The sequence below is a fragment of the Scyliorhinus canicula genome, chromosome 16 (assembly GCF_902713615.1).
Source record: "Scyliorhinus canicula chromosome 16, sScyCan1.1, whole genome shotgun sequence".
Classification (NCBI taxonomy): Eukaryota; Metazoa; Chordata; class Chondrichthyes; order Carcharhiniformes; family Scyliorhinidae; genus Scyliorhinus; species Scyliorhinus canicula.
The window spans coordinates 91,890,596-91,913,597 of record NC_052161.1 but is presented as its reverse complement, the minus strand read 5'-3'; the positions used below and the strand labels follow the sequence as shown (position 1 = coordinate 91,913,597).

Below are 23,002 nucleotides of genomic sequence, written 5' to 3'. Positions count from 1 at the left end.
GGTGAATTGATGGTTCCATCACTCCCTCTCTCCCTCTCTTCGGGGCGTAAAGTGGAGCTGAGTCCACAAAAGATCAGCCATGATCTCATTGAATGGCGGAGCAGGCTTGAGGGGCCAGATGGCCTACTCCTGCTCCTAGTTCTTATGTTCTCTCTCTCTGTCCCTCTCACACTGTGTCTCTCTCTCTCACTCTCTGTGTGTGTCTCTCTCTCTCTCTCTCTGTGTCTCTCTCTCTCTCTGCCTCTCTCTCTCTCTGCCTCTCTCTCTCCCCATATCTCTCTCTCTGTTTCTCGGTCACCTCCCAAACTGTGAGACCCCTCGATCCCCCAAACTGTGAGACCTCCTCCCCCCAAACTGTCAGACCCCTCAACCCCCAAACTGTGAGACCCCTCACCCCCCAGACTGTGAGACCCCCCCAAACTGTGAGACCCCCCAAACTGTGAGACCCCCAAACTGTGAGACCCCCCAAACTGTGAGACCTCCTCCCCCCAAACTGTGAGACCCCTCAACCCCCAAACTGTGAGACCCCTCACCCCCCAGACTGTGAGACCCCCCCAAACTGTGAGACCCCCCCAAACTGTGAGACCCCCCAAACTGTGAGACCCCCAAACTGTGAGACCCCCCAAATTGTGAGACCCCCCAAACTGTGAGACCCCTCACCCCCACAAACTGAGAACCCTACTCCCCAAACTGTGAGACCCCTCACCCACCCCCAAATTATGAGACTCTTCATCCCCCCAAACTGTGAGACCCCCTCACCCCCAAACTGTGAGACCTCTCACCCTCCCCAAACTATGAGACTCTTCGTCCCCCCAAACTGTGAGAGTCCTCCATCCAGCCCCCTTTGCTCAACCATTCAGACTCCTTACCCCTCCCTCACATGTGCTGCCCAGCCCCATCATACTGTGTTGTCCCATCTTATTCTGATCTTTTTAAACCATGGACAGGTTCAGAGGCTGATGTGAGCAGAATGATATATCCAAAGATTTCAGACATATCTTGGCACATAACTGAGAGAATAATCCAAAAGCATTCCCAGAGACTTGGATCTGGGACCTCGTCCCTGTTGGGTATGTCAAGCATTTTGTCTCCATTTTTGCTCTACTTTAGGTTGTCTGAGGTTGTGACCTCTTTCCCCCCCTCCCCACACTTGCAAAGCATGGGATTGTTCTAATCCTCTTTCTTCCGAAACAGTGAGTCAGAGATTGACCCTCTGTGATGAATGCACAAATTTCTATATCTTATATTTTGTATTTGTGACAGTAATGTTATTTAAAAAAAAACTTTATTCAAATTATGTGCATGCAGTATGTCTACTAAAGCTATAATTAAGAGGTCATAAATGATGTGGCAATGATTGATTTTAGCCATTTAGTTGTTTACAGAGAAGCAGCTAATGGAGTATTGTTTTGATTGCTGGACATTCCCTGGACTGTAGATAATCTATGAGGGATGGTGTTTAGACTTAGCTAAGCATGTCATGGGATATCTTTGTGGGATATGGATGATGTAATTAATAGGGGGAGCCAGGTCTGTCTGTTGTTTGGAGTTTTGCCAAATTATGTTATGTTGAGCAGTTTTGCCCCAAGATTCAAGTCTGAGAAAACAGAAGGATTTTCAAATGTTCCTGAAAAGGCTCTCTTTCCCCATCTCTCTCTTTGTTCTCAACCTCCACCACCCCCCCCCCCCCCCTCTCTCTCCAAAGGTCTGCACAGATAAGGAAGTTAACCTGTTTTTTAAAACTTTATTTATAAGTGGCGTTTGGGTTGCATTGCTTAATTGGAGTTAGTGGCGAGTGTTGATAATTAATATTTTTCCTTTTTTTAAGAACCGTTTAACTGTTAATTATAAATTTCTTTGATGTCAATGTGGATAATTCTGTGTTTAAATTAACATTTGCAGAACATAAAAGATACCTATTGGTCAGAGTTATCACTCCTTGGGTTGAAGTATCTTTTCCTCATAGTTTTACAAATTGTAAATTGTTTTGGGTTACCCGTCCAGTGTCCTATCATAAATTGGGGTCTGGTCCAGGACCTGAACACTCTGTCAGTCTTGATAAGGCTACCGATGTTCGCTTTGACCCTCGTAACCAGCTGTGTCCGGAACCTCCCGAAGACAGAGGGTGAGTTCTGATGTAACCTGGCCAAGCTGAGCATGGTGTGATTTAACTTGCCAGTGCTGAGGCTTTCCCCATTGTTAGGCCATCATCTTCCAAGCGAAGGTGGTCCCTAAATTGTGGAATTACATTGGTCGCAAATTCATTTGTCAGTCTTTGTCCAATTATAGCAGAGCAAGGCCAGCAGCGCGGGTTCAATCCCCATACCGGCTGAGGTTATTCATGAAAACCCTGACTTCTCAACCTTGCTCCTCACCTGAGGTTGATGATCCTCAGGTTAAACCACCATCAGTCAGTTCTTAGCCTCAGAGGGACAAGCAGCCTCTGGTCATCTGGGAATATGGTGACTTTACCTTTACAACCAGTAATTAGCAAAACGAACCAGTAATTAGCAAAAACAATCAAATGTTATGAGAGGGTATTATGATTCCAGATCAGACCTAACAGTGGCTAGGATACTCGTCGGAAACCCCGATATTTTATTTTAATTTGTAAGACAAGAAATGTAACTTACAATCATCCCTTTAACAATGCTAATCAATGCAGTGGCACAGTAACCCTTAACTGCTATCTTAATTCCCAGTCAAACAGGAAAAAACAACTCCGCTCTCAATCCATTGTTAAATATCGTTAGCACTCAGGAACCTACTTTAGAGAGATCTTCTTTGTGAAAGATAGATCTTTTGACACTGCTTTAAAGACAAGACCTGAATCCTGTCAGAACCATGCAGAAACCTGCCTTCATTTCTTCAGAAACTGCATTTCTTCAGAAGTGGTTTCTCACCTTGTTGCAGTTCACCTTCTAATCAGAAAATCTGGACCTGCTTGGAAATAAACTCAGTCTATCTTCAAACATATCTTTAACTGAATTGCAGAGAACAAAATGCTTGACTCCTGCTCACAGCTTCATCCAAAATTCAACTGACCTGCTTTCCTGAAAAATGCTTGATGCCTTACCTCCACTCAGTAACAACATAATCTTACCGAGCTAAAATCTAATTAACCCCACAGGGAATCACCCTTAATCCAAACAAAATTCCATTCGCCCATACTTTTTATGGTTCCTCAATTGCACCCCAGGTCCGCAACCTTTCAAACCAGCTTTCTATAAAAACAAGACTGCAGCAGTCAAACACAAACAACCCCCGGTTTTTAACCCTTACTGCACCAGATACCTATGAATACACTGCATCTGAAATTCCAACATTCATCACAGAGGGAATTGATCACAAAAGTGAGAAGGTTATTGCTTCAGCTGTACAGGACCTTGGTGAGTCCACATCTGGAGTATTGTGTACAGTATCAGTCTGTTTATTTAACGAAAGATGTAAATACATTGGAAACAGTTCAGAGAATGTTTACTGGACTATAGCAGGAATGGGTGGGTTGTCTGATGAGGAAAGGTTGGACAGAATGGGTTTGTATCCACTGGAGACTGGAAGAGTAAGAGGAAACTTGATCTAAATATTTAAGATCCTGAGGGGCATTGACAGGGTGGATGTAGAGAGGATGTTTCCTCTTGTGGAAGAATCAAGGACTGTATAGACAATGAGAGGCATTGATAGAGTATACAGGAAGAAACATTTCTCCTTGGTGGAAGGATGTGACAGGAGGTTTAGAGGAGGGTATGAGGAAAACCCTATTCACCAGTGGGTGGTGGGAATCTGTACCTCACTGCCTGAAAGGAGGGTGGAAGCAGAAACCCTCATAACATTTAAGAATTATTTAGATGTGCACTTGTGATGCCAAGGTGTGCAAGTCTATGGGCCAAGTGCTGGAATGAGATCAGAATAGTTCGGTAGTTTTTTACGAGCACATACGTGATCAGTCGAAGGGCCTTTTCTGTCCTGTGGATCTCTATGACAAGGGGTCAATGTTTAAAAATAAGGAGTTTAAGACTGAGTTTAAGTTGGGTTGAAGACAAAGATGAGGAGAGATTATTTCTGTCAGAGTGTTGTCAGTCTCTGAAACTCTCGCCCTGAAGAGGCAATAGAAACTGGGAATCTTTGAATATTTATAGGCAGAGCTGGATTCCTGATTAATGAGTGGGGTGAAAGGTTATCAGGCCGAATTGGAAGGTGGGGTTAAGTTTACATTCACAATTTACAGACACAATCTTATGAAATGGCGGGGCAGGTTCGAGGGGCTGAATGGCCTCTTTGTTCATATGGAGAACACAATTGGCAACAAAACTGTCACCTATTGTTTGATGGGGAGAGCTGATTTGTGGTGCTTTAACCTGAGGATCACTGCACCTCAGGTGAGGGACGAAGGTGAGGCCTTAATGAATAACCTCAGCCGATACGGCCTTGTTCTGCATCACCCACCAGGATATTGATTACAGTGAAGAAGGCAACAGAAATTAAAAAAAAACAGATATTCCTCAGACTAATGAAAGAGAAAAACAGGAAGATAAGCATGATTCAAGGGGTCCAACATGCTTTTCTGTCATAAGGAAGGGTTTACTACACCTCACCGACTGCAGCAGCTCAAGAAAGCACCACATGCCGGCACCCATACCGGCTGCCATGCCCGGGTGCCCTGGACCCTGGACAGCTACCCATGCCCTGGACTGCATGCGTCAGACTTTCTAACAGTGTCATTTTCTGTTCTCTCCACCCCCCCCCCCCCCCCCCCATCCCCCGGAAAAGGTTGTTCATAACCACCAGGAACGGGAGAAAACTGGAGGTAGACTGGCGGACCTGTGGCCCCTCATCACAGCAGAGCAGAGGGCCCTACACATGGTTGCAGCCCAGAGGAAAAGGAGGTCGCAGGGCGGAGGTCAGCCGCGGGCAAGGAAGTGAGACCCTGCTGAATTGCGGTTCCCCATGCCACATTTGTCAACTGTCAGTCTCCACCCTCACCCCATACCACACTCACCCCCACATCACCCTCATCCCCTCACCACCCTCACCCCCACACCAGCCTCACTACCCCCCCCCCCCCCCCCACACCTCCCTCACCCTCACTCACACCCACACCATCTTGACTCACAGACTCAGGTGCGGGGTGGGGAGGGAATTGGCGGACCCTGTGGTGGCCTGGGCTCACCACCACCGCCACCCCCCCAAAAAAACCATCCCTCCAGCCCATGGACGAGACATGGTGGTACTGCCAACCCAGGGCCTGCATCCCTTGTGCAGCAGGTATGTATCACAGAAGGGGCTGCTGGTGGGTGGGGGGGGGGGGGGGGGGGGGGGGGGGATTTTGGGAGGATGGGGTAGGATGTGGTGCCCGCGTCCCTGGCCAGTTGCCCCCCCCCCCACCAAGTCGGTGAACCTGGAGGCAATCAGAGCGTCCCGTGCACATTGGCCCTGGCCCACACGTCATGCAGCCTCGCGCCTGCCCGGGCCCCATGTCCTGCCCACCCTCATGGGACGTGGCCTGCAGTTCATCCTCCTCTTTCACACATGGCCCCTCTGTGCGCGATGTTGTGGAGGACGCAGCAGGTCGCTACGATGCGGGTGACCTTCTCAGCGTCAGACTGGAGGGCCTCTCCAGAGCAGTCTAGGCACCTGAACCGCATCTTCAGTAGACCAAATCACTGCTTAATCATGCTCCTGGTCGCTGCATGTGCGTCATTGTAGCAGGTCTCCATGTTGGTCAGCGGCCTTCAGATAGGTGTCATCAGGAATGACTCAGTGGATATCCCTGGTCCCGCAGGAGTGTCTTGAACATGTCAAGAGGCATCAAGTGCGCCATGATGAAGGCGTCATGCACACTGCCCAGGTATCGGGTACAGACGTGCGTGATGGGTAGCTGATGGTCACATATCAGCTGCACGTTCATCAACTGGAACAGTTTTCAGTTGGTGTCAAGCAGCCTGTCATCTGCAGGAGCTCATAGGGGGACATGCATTCCACTGGATCCGGGGCATAGAAACATAGAAATTATGTGCAGGAGCAGGCCATTCAGCCCTTCGAGCCTGCACTAGCATTCAATATGATATCATGGTTGATTATGCAAATTCAGTATCCCACTCCCGCTTTCTCTCCCTTGATCCCTTTATCCACAAGGGACACGTCAAACTCCCTCTTGAATATATCCAACAGCTTTCTGTGGTAGAGAATTCCACAAGTTCACAACTCTGAGAGAAGACGTTCTTCCTCACCTCAGTCCTGAATGGCTTACCCTTTATTCGTAAGCTGTCAACCTTGTTCTGGATGTCCCCAACACCGGGAACATACTTCCCACATCTCGCCTGTCCAGTCCCATCAGGATTTTCTGGCCAGTATTCTCCAATAATGGCCATTATGACCCCACGCCGGAGGAAAACCGGCGCCAACCACTCCGGCATCAACGGCCCCCGAAAGTGAGGAATTCTCCACTTACCTCCACTTTCTCGGTGGCTAGGTTGACGCCGAAGTGGTTAGCACCGCTCCAGCCGGCGCTGAAGGGCCAGTGCGAGTTCACTCATGCGCGGAACAGCCGGTGTGATCTTGCACTTGCGCGGACCGGCAGGCGTATTTCCGCGCATGCGCGGGGGTTCCCTAGTTCGCGCCGGCCCCCGGGCAATATGGCCCGGCACGGAGGAAAGAAGCCCCCCCCCCCCGGAACCAGCCCGCCCACCAACGGGTGGCCAGGACCCCCTTGCGCCCCCCCCCCCCCCCCCCGGGACTACCCCCGCACACTTACCCGCCGGTGTGTGAGTTGAGTTATTCACCCTGTCGGGACTGGGCAGCTCGCGGCGGGGCGCCGCACCGACCCCCGGGGATTCTCCGGGGGGGGGGGGGGGGGGTCGGAGATTCACGGCCTGCATGTTTCTATGAGCTCCTCTCTCATTCTTCAAAACTCCAGTCAGTATAAACCCAGTAGATCCAGGCTTGCTTCATATGTCAGTCCTACCATCCTGGGAATTAGTCTGGTGAACCTTCTTTGGACACCCTCAATAGCAATAATGTCCTTCCTCAAACTAGGAGACCAAAACCGCACACAATACTCAAGGGTGGCCTCACCAAGGCCCTGTATAACTGCAGCAAGGCATCCCTACTCCTATCAACAGATCTTCTCTCTATGAAAGCCAATATGCCATTAGCTTTCCTCACCGCCTGCTGTACCTGCAAGCCAACCTTTGGTGACTGTCCCACCATGACACCCAGGTCTCGTTGCACTTCCCCTTTTCCTAAACTGCCACCATTCAGATAATAATCTGCCTTCCTGTTTTTGCCACCAAAGTGGATAACCTCACATTTACCCACATTATATTGCATTAGATAAGTATTTGCCCACCTTGCAGCCTCTTTGCATCCTCCTCATAGCACACGCTGCCACCCAGCTTAGTATCGTCTGTAAATTTGGAGATATTGCATGCAATTCCTTCGTCCAAATCATTAATGTATATTGTGAACAGCTGGGGTCACAGCACTGAGCCCTGTGGTACCCCGTTAGTCACTGCCCTCCATTCTGAAAAGGACCCTTTTATTCCCACTCTTTGCTTCCTGTCCGCCAACCAGTTCTGTATCCACGTCAATACATTACCCCTAAAACCATGAGCTTTAGTTTTGCTCACTCATCTCTTGGGTAGGACCTTGTCAAAAGCTTTTTGAAAGTCTAGATACGCAACATCCACTGGTTCACCACTCTATTAGTTACATCAATTCCAGAAGATTTGGACCAATCCTGCCCCCGCTTTCCAAATACTCAGTTATTTCACCTGTTAAGGGGTGCAAATATTCACACAAAGGCCTGAGTATAAGTGAAAAAGCAGTTTATTATGTCAGAATTCTGGGAGACAAGGTCTGGGGACACCACAGCCCCTGACAGCACCTTATCCCACTTGAACTAAAGCTCACATGGGTTAATATGCAGATTCAAGGGGCAGAATTAGTTGTTTTCTCATTTACATACAATCAATCAACTCTTTTCGCGTCACACTTATTACATGCAGTCAATCAATTTTTCCTAGCATCCCACTTATCACATATATGGTTAAAGTGGGTGTTGTCTTACCCGCTCCTAACTTCATACAGCAGTCATTCAAAATGAACATAATGATGTGTCCTGTCTACAGCCGTAGACCTTTAGCTTATCAAGGATATGTTGCATGTCTTGTTCTGTGAAGCTGTTATCAGCGGCTGTTGGGGCACTCCCTATACACACCCACGCTTGGGTCTCATGAGACAGTTTACAGGGAGTGTGGCTTGTTCAGCCATTTTGTGTCTTTAATATCACAAAATAGCTAACAGCCATGTGGTGTCTTTTCTGCTATTAACAGCATTGTGTATACACCATCTATTTCTACAAATTGCCTCTTCTAAACAGGCATCTAAGCCAATTAGTACCTTTTGTTTCATCAGAACTATTCAAAAGTAATATAGGAGCACAAATGTAGTTACAGGGCCACCTATAATTTATATCATAGTCCAGTATCACAAAATGCCCTCCAACACACCCTTAATAATTGACTCCAGCATTTCCCCACCACCAATGTCAGGCTAACCGGTCTATAATTCCCCGTTTTCTCTTTCCCTCCTTTTTTAAAAAGTGGGATTACATTAGCTACCCTCCAATCCATTGGAACTCTTCCAGAGTCTATAGAATGCTGGAAAATGATCAACAATGCATCCACTATTTCTTGAGCCACTTCCTTAAGTACCCTGGGATGCAGAACATCAGGTCCTGGGGACGTATCGGGCTTTAAGCCCATCAATTTCCCCAATACAATTTTCTGACTAATAAGGATTTCCTTCAGTTCCCCCTACATGCTAGCATTTCTGGAAGGTTATTTGTGTCCTCCTCCAAAGTATCTGTTCAACTGGTCTACCATCTCTTTGTTGTCCATTATGAATGCACCTGATTCTAACTGTAAGGGACCTACATTTGTCTTCACCAGTCTTTTTCTCTTCTATAGAAGCTTTTGAAGTCAGTTTTTATCTTTTCTGCAAGCTTACTCTCGTATTCTATTCTCCCCTTCCGAATTAAACCCTTTGTCTTCCTCTGCTGAGTCCTCAGGAATGCTGCTTTTTCTGGCCAATTTATATGCCTCCTCTTTGGCTTTAACAACATGTTGCCGATGACGGCGATCCCCCCTGCTCAGGCATCTTGGTGGGCTCGGTCCACATTGAAATGGATCTTTTCAACCGACTGGGCTTAGAGGGCCTCCGTGATGGAATGGATGCAACTGAGGTCTGTGATATCCCGGACAGGTCCCCACTCGGCGCCTAGAAGAACCCCATCATCTAAACCATGAGCTTCAATTTTGCTCACTCATCTCTTGTGTGGGACCTTGTGTGGTGAATCACAGTAGCGTAATTCACACTGTATTACTATGTCTCGGTAATCTCGGCACACAAGCAGTTGCGCTGCTCTGCCACTAGGGGGAGATGCACTGGGAGTGTACGGGAGTTTATACTGGGCTCCATCCCTTGGCTCCACCCATGGCTCCTCCCCATAACCGGAAGTATAAAGGATGATGCTGAGAGCATGCCTGCCAGTTCATCTGGAGTTCATCGTGTCACAGGCAGGCTCTGTTGTAAGACAATTAAAACCATTATTCACTTTTAACCACGTGTCGCGTGAATTGATGGTCTCATCAATTTAATCGTCTTAAGAAACAGTAAGGAATGAGCATGGAATCAGCATTCAAGCCTAACCGACTGGAACTCGACCCGCAGGATGCAGAGGCGAAATAAATCTTTTCGCATTGGCTCCGATGTTTTAAGGCCTACCTGGCTGAAGCAAGCACCCGAGAAACGACAGAGGAGCAGAAATTCAGTCTACTGCACGCGAGGGTGAGCCATCGTATATCTACTCAGCTAAACTGTACCGGCTCATATACAGAGGCCCTGGCCCTACTCGATAGAATGTACGTGAGGCCTATCAATGAGGTCTACGCGCGCCACGTTTTTACTACTCACCGCCAGCGCCCTACAGAATCGCTAGAAGAATTCCTCAGAGACTTAAAAGCCTTATCCCGGGACTGTAATTATCAGGCTGTAACTGCTACAGAGCATAGAGAGCTTGCTGTCCGCGATGTCTTTGTTGCAGGCCTTAGATCGAATTACGTGCGCCAGCGACTGCTGGAGAAGGGGGCCCTAAATTTAGAAGATACTGTTGAACTCGTTACAACTATGGAGGTCTCATTTCGTAGCCTCACCTCGTTTCCTGCCGACTGCGCGACCCCGTCATGGGCCCCCGACCAGCGACACCCCCAGGCCTGCACCGCGCGGCCACCCAGCCACAATGCTGCCCCAGCCTGCCACTTTTGTGGCCAGCCCCAGCACCTGCGGCAGCACTGCCCGGCCCGCAACGCGACCTGCAGCAGATGCGGGTGAAAAGGCCACTACGCCACTGTGTGCCTGGCAAGGAAGGCCCCAGCCCCTAAAATTCCAGCGGCACAAAGTAATCGCTCTCCGCACTCACAGGCCCCGGAACGCAGCGGTCTATGCCCCAACTCCGCCCCCACCCGCCACGTGCGAAACATGGGGGCTGCCATCTTGGCGGACCCCCACCAAGCGATCCACCACGGGCGACTCATGGGGGCTGCCATCTTGGACGCCATCTTCCTCGCTGCCCGCCACGTGCGATCCACGGGGGCGGCCATCTTGGGCCCCATCCTCTCCACACTCAGAAAACTCGATTGAAGACTGCGACCTTAGCGGGCACTCATTGCGGGGCCATCCCAGCCCAGCCGACCGAGCCGCCGACTACCCGCAACTCAACACAGTCACACTGGACCAATCGCACCCAAAGCATCTCAACAACTCTATGACAATGGTCCAAATCAACGGGTACAGTACACCGTGTCTTTTCGACTCCGGGAGCAATGAGAGCTTCGTACACCCAGATCTGGTAAGACGCTGTTCGTTCCCCGTTTTCCCTGCACGGCAAACCATCTCCCCCGCTTCAGGTTACCACTCTGTCCATATCCAAGGGCGCACCGTCGCAAATCTAACAATCCAAGGCGCTAGCTATTCTAAATTCCAACTGTACATCCTGCCCGAACTCTGCGCCCCACTCTTATTGGGACTCGACTTTCAATGCAATCTCAAGAGTCTCACCCTCAGCTTCGGCGGACCCCTACCCCCACTCACTATCTGCAGCCTAGCCACGCTGCGAATCTCCCCCCTCCTCTCTTTGCCAACCTCACTCCGGACTATAAACCCAGAGCCACTCACAGCAGGCGGTACAGCCTACAGGACAGGGTGTTCATTCGATCTGAGGTTCGGAGGCTTTTACGTGAGGGGATCATAGAGGCCAGTAACAGTCCCTGGAGAGCTCAGGTGGTGGTCGTCAAGACCGGGGAAAAATTCCGCATGGTCATAGACTATAGTCAGACTATTAATCGGTTTACGCTCCTCGATGCGTATCCCCTCCCCAGGATTGCAAACATGGTGAATCAGATCGCCCAGTATCGGATTTTTTCCACGGTGGATCTGAAGTCTGCATACCACCAACTCCCAATCCGCCCGGAGGACCGCTACTTCACGGCGTTTGAGGCCGATGGCCCGCCTCTTCCACTTCCTCCGTGTCCCCTTTGGCGTCACAAATGGGATTTCGGTGTTCCAACGAGCAATGGACCGAATGGTGGACCAGTACGGGCTTTGGGCCACGTTTCCGTACTTGGATAACGTCACCATCTGCGGCTATGACCAGCAGGACCACGATGCCAACCTCAACCGATTTCTCCAGATGGCCCAGTAGCTTAACCTCACATACAGCAAGGAGAAATGCGTTTTCCGCACGACCAGACTAGCCATCCTCGGCAATGTTGTGGAAAATGGAGTTCTGGGTCCCGACCCGGACCGTATGCGCCCCCTCTTAGAACTCCCTCTCCCTCATTGTCCCAAGGCTCTCAAACGGTGCTTGGGATTCTTTTCGTATTATGCCCAGTGGGTCCCTCAATATGCGGACAAAGCCCGCCCACTCTTTAAGGCCACACTTTTTCCCCTGTCAGCTGAGGCTCGCCAGGCCTTCAGCTGCATCAATGAAGACATCGCCAAGGCTGCCATGCGGGCGGTACATGAATCCGTCCCTTTCCAGGTTGAGAGCAATGCCTCAGAGGTAGCTCTTGCAGCCACACTAAATCAGGCAGGGAGACCAGTCGCATTTTTCTCCCAAACCCTCTCCGCTTCGGAACTTCGACACTCCTCAGTCGAAAAGGAAGCACAAGCCATTGTGGAGACTATTCGTCACTGGAGGCACTACCTCGCAGGTAGGAGGTTCACCCTCATCACCGACCAAAGATCGGTTGTCTTCATGTTTCACAACTCGCAAAGGGGCAAAATTAAAAATGACAAAAATCTGAGGTGGAGGATCAAACTCTCCACCTATAATTACGATATTATGTATCGACCGGGGAAGCTCAACGAGCCCCAGATGCCCTGTCCCGCGGGACGTGTGCCAGCGCACAGAGCGACCGCCTAAGAACCATCCACAATGACCTCTGCCACCCGGGGGTCACCCGGCTTGCCCACTGCATTAAATCCCGAAATCTGCATTTCTCCATCGATGAGGTAAAAGCCATCACCAGGGATTGCCCGATCTGCGCGGAGTGCAAACCGCACTTCTACAGACCGGACAGGGCCCACCTCATCAAGGCTTCTAGGCTCTTTGAACGCCTCGCTATCGATTTCAAAGGGCCACTCCCCTCGACTAACAGGAATGTGTACTTCCTGAACGTCATAGACGAGTTCTCCCGTTTTCCCTTTGCTATCCCGTGCCCCGATATGACCTCCCACACAGTCATTAGGGCCCTGCATAGTATCTTCACCCTGTTTGGTTTCCCCAGCTATGTACACAGCGACCGGGGTTCGTCCTTTATGAGCGACGAGCTGCGTCAGTACCTGCTCGGCAAGGGCATCGCCTCGAGCAGCACTACCAGCTATAACCCCAGGGGGAACGGGCAGGTGGAGAGGGAGAATGCGACGGTCTGGAAGACCGTCCTACTGACCCTCTGGTCCAGGAATCTCCCGATCTCCCATTGGCAAGAAGTCCTCCCCAACGTCCTCCACGTTATTAGGTCCCTCTTATGTACCGCTACCAACCAGACCCCTCACGAGCGGCTCTTTATTTTTTCCAGGGGCACTACCACGGGGGTTTCGGTCCCAGCATGGTTGAAGTCACCGGGCCCAGTACTCCTCCGGAAGCACGTCAGGGCGCACAAAACTGACCCACTCGTAGAGAAAGTGCTCCTACTGCATTCGAACCCCCAGTACACCTTTGCAGAGTTCCCTGACGGCCGTCAGGACACTGTATCCCTCCGGGACCTAGCACCTGCAGGATCCAACCCCCCCACTACCACCGTCGAGGTACCCCTCACACTACATCCCACCAAACCCGCCCCCTGCACCTACCCGTTCGCTACAGCGCGAGCCAGCTAGCTCCCAGCGTCCCCAGTCGAACCAGATGGGTACGAAGCTCGGGCGGAATCGCCCCCGGAGTCCGCCATCATACCCCAACCGGCGGTGCCCATCCAGCCACCAGAAGGGGCTGCAACCCAGTGCTCCGCCGATCTCAGCGGACAACTCGGCCACCGGACAGACGCAATCTGTAAGCCACCACCCCCGCCGGACTTGATTTTTTGCAGGCAGTGAATGTGGTGAATCACAGTAGCGTAATTCACACTGTATTACTATGTCTCTGTAAGCTCGGCACACGAGCAGTTGCGCTGCTCTGCCACTAGGGGGAGATGCACTGGGAGTGTACGGGAGTTTGTACTGGGCTCCACCCTTGGCTCCACCCATGGCTCCTCCCCCCTAATCTGAAGTAGAAAGGTTGATGCTGAGAGCCTGCCTGCCAGTTCATCTGGAGTTCATCGTGTCACAGGCAACCTCTGTTGTAAGACGATTAAAACCAATGTTCACTTCTAACCACGTGTCGCGTGAATTGATGGTCTCATCACCTTATTTAGGGCGACGGTCACCTTGATAGCCACTGGTAACAGGTGTCCTCCCCCATACCCCCCCGGTGCCAGGTGTGCCATGATCTGGCAGGTATGTTGCACTGTCTTCCTGTTCAGCCGGAGTCTTCGATGTCATGCACAGACTGGTAGGTCCTCGAATGTCAGGCGCTGCCAGTGCACACGAGGCCTCATGCAGCACCTCCTTTGCATCTCCTCCTCAGCCTGTTGGGTGGCTGGTTTTCCATCCTGGGCAGCTGCTTCCTGTTTCGCTGCTTCCTCCTCCTCCTCAAGCTTCTCCAGCTCATGCAGCCACAGGACATCCCCCAGGGCTGTGGCAACCAGCAGGAAGGCCACCATTGCTGATTGTATTCCAATATCCATTGTCTGCAAGGGGCGAAAGGCTGACAAAGAACATAGAACAGTATAGCACAGAACAGGCCCTTTGGCCCTCGATGTTGTGCCGAGCTTTGTCCAAAACCAAGATCAAGTTATCCCACTCCCTGTCATTCTGGTGTGCTCCATGTGCCTATCCAATAACCGCTTGAAAGTTCCTAAAGTGTCCGACTCCACTATCACAGCAGGCAGTCCATTACACACCCCAACCACTCTCTGAGTAAAGAACCTACCTCAGACATCCCTCCTATATCTCCCACCCCGAACCTTATAGTTATGCCCCCTTGTAACAGCTACATCCACCCAAGGAAATAGTCTCTGAACGTCCACTCTATCTATCCCCCTCATCATCTTATAAACCTCTGTTAAGTCGCCTCTCGTCCTCCTCCGCTCCAAAGAGAAAAGCCCTAGCTCCCTCAACTTTTCCTCATAAGACCTACCCTCCAAACCAGGCAGCATCCTGGTAAATCTCCTTTGCACCCTTCCCAATGCTTCCACATCCCTCCTACAGTGAAGTGACCAGAACTGCACACAATACTCCAAATGTGGTCTCAGCAGGGTCCTGTATAGTTGCAGCATAACCCCACGGCTCTTAAACTCAAGCCCCCTGTTAATAAACGCTAACACACTATAGGCCTTCTTCACGGCTCTGCCCACTTGAGTGGCAACCTTCACAGATCTGTGGACATGAACCCCAAGATCTCTCTGTTCCTCCACATTCCTCAGAATCCTGCCATTGACCGTGTAATCTGCAGTCAAATTTGTCCGACCAAAATTAATCACCTTGAACTTATCAGGGTTACACTCCATCTGTCATTTTTCGGCCCAGTTCTACATCCTATCAATGTCTCTTTGCAGCCTACAACAGTCCTCCACCTCATCCACTACTCCACCAATCTTGGTGTCATTAGCAAATTTACTGATCCACCTTCAGCTCCCTCCCAAGTAATTTATAAAATTCACAAATAGCAGAGGACCCAGCACTGATCCCTGTGGTACACTGCTGGTAACTGGTCTCCAGTCTGAAAATTTTCCATCCACCACCACCCTCTGTCTTCTATGTGATAGCCAGTTACTTATCCAATTGGCCAAATTTCCCTCTATCCCACACCTCCTTACTTTCTTCATGAGCCGACCATGGGGAACCTTATCAAACGCCTTATTGAAATCCATGTATACGACATCAACTGCTCTACCTTCATCTACACACTTAGTTACTTCCTCAAAGAATTCAGTGAAATTTGTGAGGTAAGACTTACCCTTCACAAATACGTGTTGACTATCCCGGATTAAGCTGCATCTTTCCAAATGGTCATTAATTCTATCCCTCAGGACCTTTTCCATTAACTTACCGACCACCGAAGTACGACTAACCAGCCTATAATTACCAGGGTCATTCCTTATGTGTTATCTGAGTTGGTCTAACATAGACTGCAGTGAGACTCGAATCAGGCTTCCGACACAGGAGATGGTCCAACACTGTTTTATTGAACTTGCTTGTTGCTGTACATAATCTGCTGTGGGTTGACACTCTATTAATCTAAACTGATAACCTCAGACAGTCTTGACCAGACTAGCTCTCTGTCACATGGAGAAGGTGCTCATGGCCTTGTGCACTCTAACTATCTCTGTAGCTGAGAAGAGGCAGAGTCTTAATGCCTCGTGTATTTTATAGTGGTAGTGTCCTGTCTGGTGATTGGTTGTTCTGTGTCATGTGTGTTCATTGGTTATCCTGTGTGTCAATCACTGCCTGTCTACATCTCATTATATCCATGAGTGGATATTATGACAATTCCTATTCCCTTTCTTGAACAGAGGAACAACATTCACCACTCTCCAGTCCTCTGGCACTATCCCTGTGGACAGTGAGGACCCAAAGATCAAAGCCAAAGGCTCTGCAATCTAATCCCTTGCCTTCCAAAGAATCCTAGGATATATCCCATCTGGCCCAGGGGACTTGTCGACCCTCAGGTTTTTCAAAATTGCGAATACATCTTCCCTCAGAAGATCTACCTCCTCCAGCCTACCCGCCTGCATCACACTCTCATCCTCAAAAATATAGCCCCTCTCCTCGGTGAACACTGAAGAAAAGTATTCATTCAACGCCTCTCCTATCTCTTCTGACTCCATGCACAAGTTCCCACTACTGTCCTTGACCGGCCCTAACCTCACCCCGGTCATTCTTTTATTTCTCACAAGAGTAAAAAGCCTTGGTGTTTTCCTTGAAAAGACCCGCCAAGCCCCCTCCTAGCTCTCCTAAGCCCTTTTTTTTAGCTCATTCCTTGCTACCTTGTAACCCTCAAACGACCCAACTGAACCTTGTTTTCTCATCCTTACATACGCTTCCTTTTTCCTTTTGACAAGACATTCAACCTCTTGTGAACCATGGTTCCCTCACATGGCCATTTCCTCCCTGCCTGACAGGGACATACCTATCAGGGACATGCAGTATTTGTTCCTTGAACAAGCTCCCCTTTTCATTTGTGCCTTCCCCTGACATGTTAGCATGGTGCATACCCTTATGCCCAACCAGGTCCACCGGGCTACATGGTGCCCACGGTTGGCACTGCGGGCTCTGCCCCTTCATCTCTGCACCCCTGGCACAGCACCAGGGGGGAGGCCTCTGGCCCTCGTGCCCATTCCTGCTGCCAGGGGTACCATTGGCTGACGCTGCCTTTGCCAGCGTCCTGGTCTATGGACCCTGCCCGGTGCACCCGTAGGGGCTACAGTGGGCGTTTCCCTTTAGTGAGCCAGGTGATGCCCTGCCGGCGAGTGGCGGCCGGATGGGGGTGGGTATATGGCCGGCAGTGGGGGCACCCATATGGCTGGTGTCACTCTGCAGAAGCAGGGGCCAAGATGGGTGGTCGGTGGGGTGCGCCGCAAGATTGCTGCCTTTCAGGCTGCAGCAATAGCGGTCCGTGACTGGAAACTGCCCCAGTCCTGTGGTGGGTCACCCCGAACTAAGCCCATCGGAGGCGGAGAATCACGGTGCCCCTGGAGAATACCAGGTCAGGCCCGCTAATGATATGCAAACAGTGTTTACTGTAAGTGCGTTCCAGATCACATTGATGCCGCTGTTGAGGTAACGTAGAATTGTGATTTGCCGTCAAATCGGTGCTCGCCACAATTTTGGCATCATAACTAATTCTTCGCCCAATAGCGTTTCCTGATTTTGGTGTGTGTGTTTAATTTCTGGTATTGTAATTGTTGAAATTGTGTCCAACTTGCCTATTAATGGTGTCAGTTTTATTGTCGGACACCACCACATTGGGGCTGAGGTCAGACAGTGATTGCAGGGCAGATTTCTGGAGAAGGGTGGGGGAGTTTCCCGAGCCTCCTCAGGTGCCAGTTTACAACACAATCAGAAATCACAAGGACAGATTATTCCTGTCTAACTCTCTCTCCGCCCTTTCTCAGACCCACCGGGAGTGTCTCCCTCCCCCTCACTGTGCCGGATGCGATCACTGAATGGCAGGGCAGTATGTTCTGCACAGGAAAGGCAGGATTCGGAATATCGGAAACCATCTCTCTAAACGCCTTTAAACCCTTCCGTGTGGACCTGGCTCTCCCCTCCTCCATCGCCAGGACACAAGAATTCACACTCATGGCCAAAGTCTTGAACTACCTGAAAAAATGCATCATGGTGAGTGTGATGAATGATTACTGCACCTTTAATGTAATGATCTCTTTAAGACTGGGTTTGGAACCCTGGGGGACGTCACCTCCGGCTCCACCCCCCCCCCCCAGGGAGCCACATATAAGGTCATGTTCAGTGGGCCGTGTGCAGTGAGCACACTTCTCGGTAGCTGTCTGGTTCTCTGCTAATTAAAGCCTTTATTTTACCAATCATCTCTCTCGAGTTGTAATTGAGGGCATCTCAGTGAGTGAACCAGCTATTCGACTATGGGGGGTGGGGGGGGGGGGGGGGGAGTGGGAGACTAATGTTTCCACTGTGTGTGCATGTGTGAGTGATTGTGTGTATGTTAATGTGATTATGGATTGTGGGAGAGAATAAGATTGCAAGTGTATGCGTACGATTGTGAGAGTGTGTGTGTGGTTTTTTTTATTTGTTCATGGGATGTGGGCGTCACTGGCTGGGTCAGCACTTTTGCCCCCACATTGCTGTGGGTCTGGAGTCACATGTCAGACAGACCGGGTAAGGACAGCAGATTTCTTTCTCTAAAGGACATTTGTGAACTGGTGAGTTTTTACAACAATCGACAACAAGTGACAATACCACTATGCCAGGGCAGCATGGTGGCGCAGTGGGTTAGCCCTGCTGCCTCACGGCGCCGAGGTCCCAGGTTCGATCCCGGCTCTGGGTCACTGTCCGTGTGGAGTTTGCACATTCTCCCTGTGTTTGTGTGGGTTTCTCCCCCACAACCCAAAGATGTGCAGGCTAGGTGGATTGGCCACGCTAAATTGCCCCTTAATTGGAAAAAATTAATTGGGTACTCTAAATTAAAAAAATAAAAATAAATACCACTATGCCACTGCATCCCCTGCGTGTGTGTGAGTGAGTGTCTGTGTGTGAGTGTGTGTATATTCATGTGAGTGTCTGCGTGTGTGTGAGAGTGTCTCTCTGTGTGAATGTCTGTGTGAGTGAGTGAGTGTGTGTGTGTGAATGAGTATCTGTCTGTGTGTATATGTGTATGAATGCCTGTGTGTATACATATAATAATAATAATAATCGCTTGTCATAAGTCGGCTTCAGTGAAGTTACTGTGAAAAGCCCTAGTCGCCACATTCCGGCGCCTGTTCAGGGAGACCGGTACGGGAATTGAGCCCGCGCTGCTAGCATGTTCTGCATTTCATGGCAGCTGTTTAGCCCACTGTGCTAAACCATATGTGTGTGAATGCGCGTGTGTGTGTGAATCAGTGAGTGTGTGTCAGTGTATTTGGGTCACGGCATGGGGGAGATTGGAGAGTTTTGAAACTGACTGGGTTGGATTTGTCCTGTTTTTAGTGGACAGGAAATGAGAATTGAGTGGGGGAAATGGGATTGTTTTGTTCTGTGTTACTGGGAATTTAACCCTTTGCTGCTCCTTTCTCTCAGGTGAAGGTCACACTGCTCGAACACCAGGGATTTGACATGGCCTCAGAGAGCAGCATTGAAAACCAAACCTGTGTCTGTTCCATGGAGAGTGTGATTATCAGCTGGCATCTAAACGCCACAGGACTGGGTCAGTCATTAACCCAAGACACAGGCTTCAAACACGGCATAAGCTACAGTCAATCAACCCAGGCTCCTCATCCTTGTCCAGTAACCTCTAGGTTTGGGAGGGGGTGCATCAACCTGGGTTCTTGCGCCTGACCCCTGTCCGGTGACCCCTGGGTGAGGGAGGAAGTGAATTAGCCCGGGTTCCTGCATCTGACCCCTGTCCAGAGAGCCCTGGATTAGGGAGGGGGTGAATCAGCCCAGGTTCCTGACCCTGATCCCTGTCCAGTGACCCTGGGTTTGGGGAGGGGGTGCTGTGAATCAGCCCGGGTTCCTGCTCCTGATCCCTGTCCTCTGACCCTGGGTTAGGGAGGGGGTGGTGTTGTTTTCCTTGCCTTTTCCTCCAAGATAGCCATATATTCAGTGTTGATAAACAATATAAAAATAAGAATTTTGAATCAAAACTAATTTATTTTACACTACTAACTTTGATTAGGTTTGTACACTTTACGGAGTAACAGATACTAAACTAATAATACTGAATCTGTAGTACAGTAATCAATATTCTATCTAACTAATAAACTACACTATGACTTGACCTCGTGCTATATCTCTACAATCAATTATCACTCTGTTCTCCTAAGCTTCTCATCATGTTGTCCAGCTTCTCCCAAAATTTGTAGAGATGCTGTCTTGTATACAATTAATTAGTAACGCCATCTAGTGTTTGATTTACACATAGTTTCAGATGTTAACCCTTTACTACACTGGCACTATACATATCATTACATCCCATTCTTTTTTCGACATGACTAAAAGAAAAAAATGTATATCATTGTCACAGAATACATGATATGTATATTAAATTAGCAAGTGAGTAAGAAAAATTAATCAAACAGTTCATTTGTGATTCTTCACAAGTTAAGTCTTATTCTGGATGATCTTCTCAATCCAGTAGGTGGAGTGTCAGAAGTCTTGAACGTCTTCTGGAAGTCTTCTGGTATCTTGGAACATGTTCATGTACTACAAAATAAACTTTCATTCATTTGGAGATCAGGAAATAATGTACTGGGAGATTGAATTTTCAGAAGTGCTCTTCGATTTCTTTTAACAATCAAATCATCATTTGTTTGAATGATGTATACTCGAGGTGCTGCTTGACTAATTTTCTTAGCAGTAGCAGACCATCCTCCAGCGGGAATACGAATCCCCACTCGATCACCTGGATTCAGTGGTTCCAGTGGTGTGGCATGTTGATTGTAGTATTTCTCCTCGATTCTTTGTTGATGTTGCATTTTCTTGATGACTGGCTGAAGATCTGGATCAGGAAGTCTAATGCATGGAAGAGTTGTATGTAATGTTCTGTCCATCACTAGTTGAGCAGGAGATAAACCAGTTGCAAGAGGAGTAGCTCTGTAATTTAGTAAAGCTAGGTTCATGTCAGAATCAGAACCAAGAGATTTTTTGAAAAGTTGTTTCACGATGCGAACCCCTTCAACTTTTCCATTCGATTGTGGATAAAGAGGACTTGGAAGTTATGTGAGCAAAATTATATACTTTAGCAAATTCTGTCCATTCCTAACAATCAAAACAAGGTCCATTATCAGTCATGACTTTGCACGGTATCCCAAGTCTTGCAAAAGTTTCTTTTGTAGCCTTGATCACGCATTTAGCAGTTAAGTCAGACAATTTGATGACTTCAGGATAGTCTGTGAAATAATCAACGATTGGAATATAATCACAACCATAAAAGTGAAATAAGTCGTTTCCAACTTTTGACCATGGAGTCTTTACAAGATCATGCGGTAGAAGTGTTTCTTTGCGACTTCCGATGGCGTTCACGAATGGAGCTGCTACAGGGGGTCATCGATGGGGTGCATGTCACCCTACGGGCACCGGCAGAAAACAGGCCGATATTCACGAACAGGAAAGGGTACCACTCCATGAACGTACAGGTGGTCTGTGACCACCAGATGAAGATCCTGCATGTCTACGCCTGATACCCGGGCAGTGTGCGTGACTCGTTTATCTTGGCGCAATCATTCATACCCTGCATGTTCGAGGGACCCAACCCCCCGGCTGCAGGACTGGTTGCTGGGCGACCAGTTACCTGTTGCGGTCGTGGCTGTTGACACCTATAAGGAGGCCACAGACTGGTGCGGAGAACCGCTACAATGAGGCACATTGTGCAAACGGGTGTGGTGGAGAGGTGCTTCAGGGTGCTGAAGATGTGCTTCAGGTGCCTGGACCGTTCTGGAGGGGCCCTCCAGTACGAGGCCAGGAGGGCCGGCCACATCGTTGTGGTCATCCACAATATAGCCCAGCAGAGGGACGATGTGCTGGAGGAGGATCAGGAGCAAGGGCAGGCCTCATCATTCGAGGAGGCGGAGGTGGGGGAGAGGGACAATGGGTGGGACTTGGGGGCTGGACATGCACAGGAGGCTGCACTATGCCATAGGCAGGGCCAGCGAGCACGTGATGCTTTGGTCAACACAAGTTTCACCGACTAGTGGGGGGGTAGTTGATGGGCAGGGGCACGGACACCACATTACCACACACCCTCACCACCGACGACCCTCACCTCCCACACCACCAAACAAACTCACCTCCTCCACCACCGAACACGCTCACCTCCCCCAACCCGAACCACCCGCATGCACATCCCCCTCATTATATATACACCTGCGGCAGAGTGAACTGGGGGCACTAGGTTGCCAGTGACTGCGGGTCTGATCCATGGGATGAAGGGTGATGACAACCCGCTCTGCGATGAGCTCCGAACTCCACATTGTTAGACAATGTCTGACTCGTGCCCAAAGTAGCACCTTCCACCTGGGTGATCCCTGCATGCGAGCTGGCCAGTCCATCACATGGCCCTGTCGTATCACTGGGGACGGGGTGATGGGGATGTCCGGGGGGGGGGGGGGGGGGCTGGGGGGGCTACACGGCGCAACCGCTGGGCCTAACTCTTCCACCACCCCTCACCCACAGTGGCCATCACGTACCGCCCCAATCCGGACCCATCGGACAGAGCACAGAGGCAGCTTTCATCGGTGATAACAGGTTTAATGTGCAGAGGTATATAGGCCGGGAATCTCCGCGCGTATCGCGCCACGCCTTCCCGACACGGAGAATCGGCGCCATTGTGGCTGGCATAGTAGTCGCGGCGCTGGTCGGGGGCCGCTCTATGCGCCCCCCCCCCCCCCCTGTGATTCTCCGGCCAGAATGGGCTGAGTGGCCATACACCACCCCACCCCCGAGTCCCGCCGGTGCCGTTCAAACATGCTCTGAGCCGGGGCGCCCTCGGCTTTGAAGGGTCCGGGGTAGTTGGGGGGGGGGGGGGGGACTGGGGGTTTTGACCCCGAGTTGGGCTTCCACTGTGGCCTCGCCTGCAATGGGGACCCACCGATCGGCGGGCTGGCCTCTCTGTCTCCCGGCCTCCATTCTTCCGCGCCGCGCCTGTACTCCTGCGCCATGTTGAGTTGGGGCC

At 50.1% G+C, this 23,002-nt stretch overlaps 1 protein-coding gene across 1 annotated transcript in view; it reads left to right on the top strand.

The window, feature by feature from the left end:
* LOC119950861 (alpha-2-macroglobulin-like) overlaps positions 1-23,002 on the top strand; it is a 117,924-nt gene that overhangs the window by 25,222 nt on the left and 69,700 nt on the right. Inside the window, exons 2-4 of the mRNA XM_038773721.1 lie at positions 948-1,070; positions 17,772-17,997; positions 19,411-19,537. Of these exons, the coding sequence (XP_038629649.1) occupies positions 17,836-17,997; positions 19,411-19,537 (289 nt within the window). The 5' untranslated portion in view covers positions 948-1,070; positions 17,772-17,835. The remainder of the gene's footprint in view (positions 1-947; positions 1,071-17,771; positions 17,998-19,410; positions 19,538-23,002) is intronic.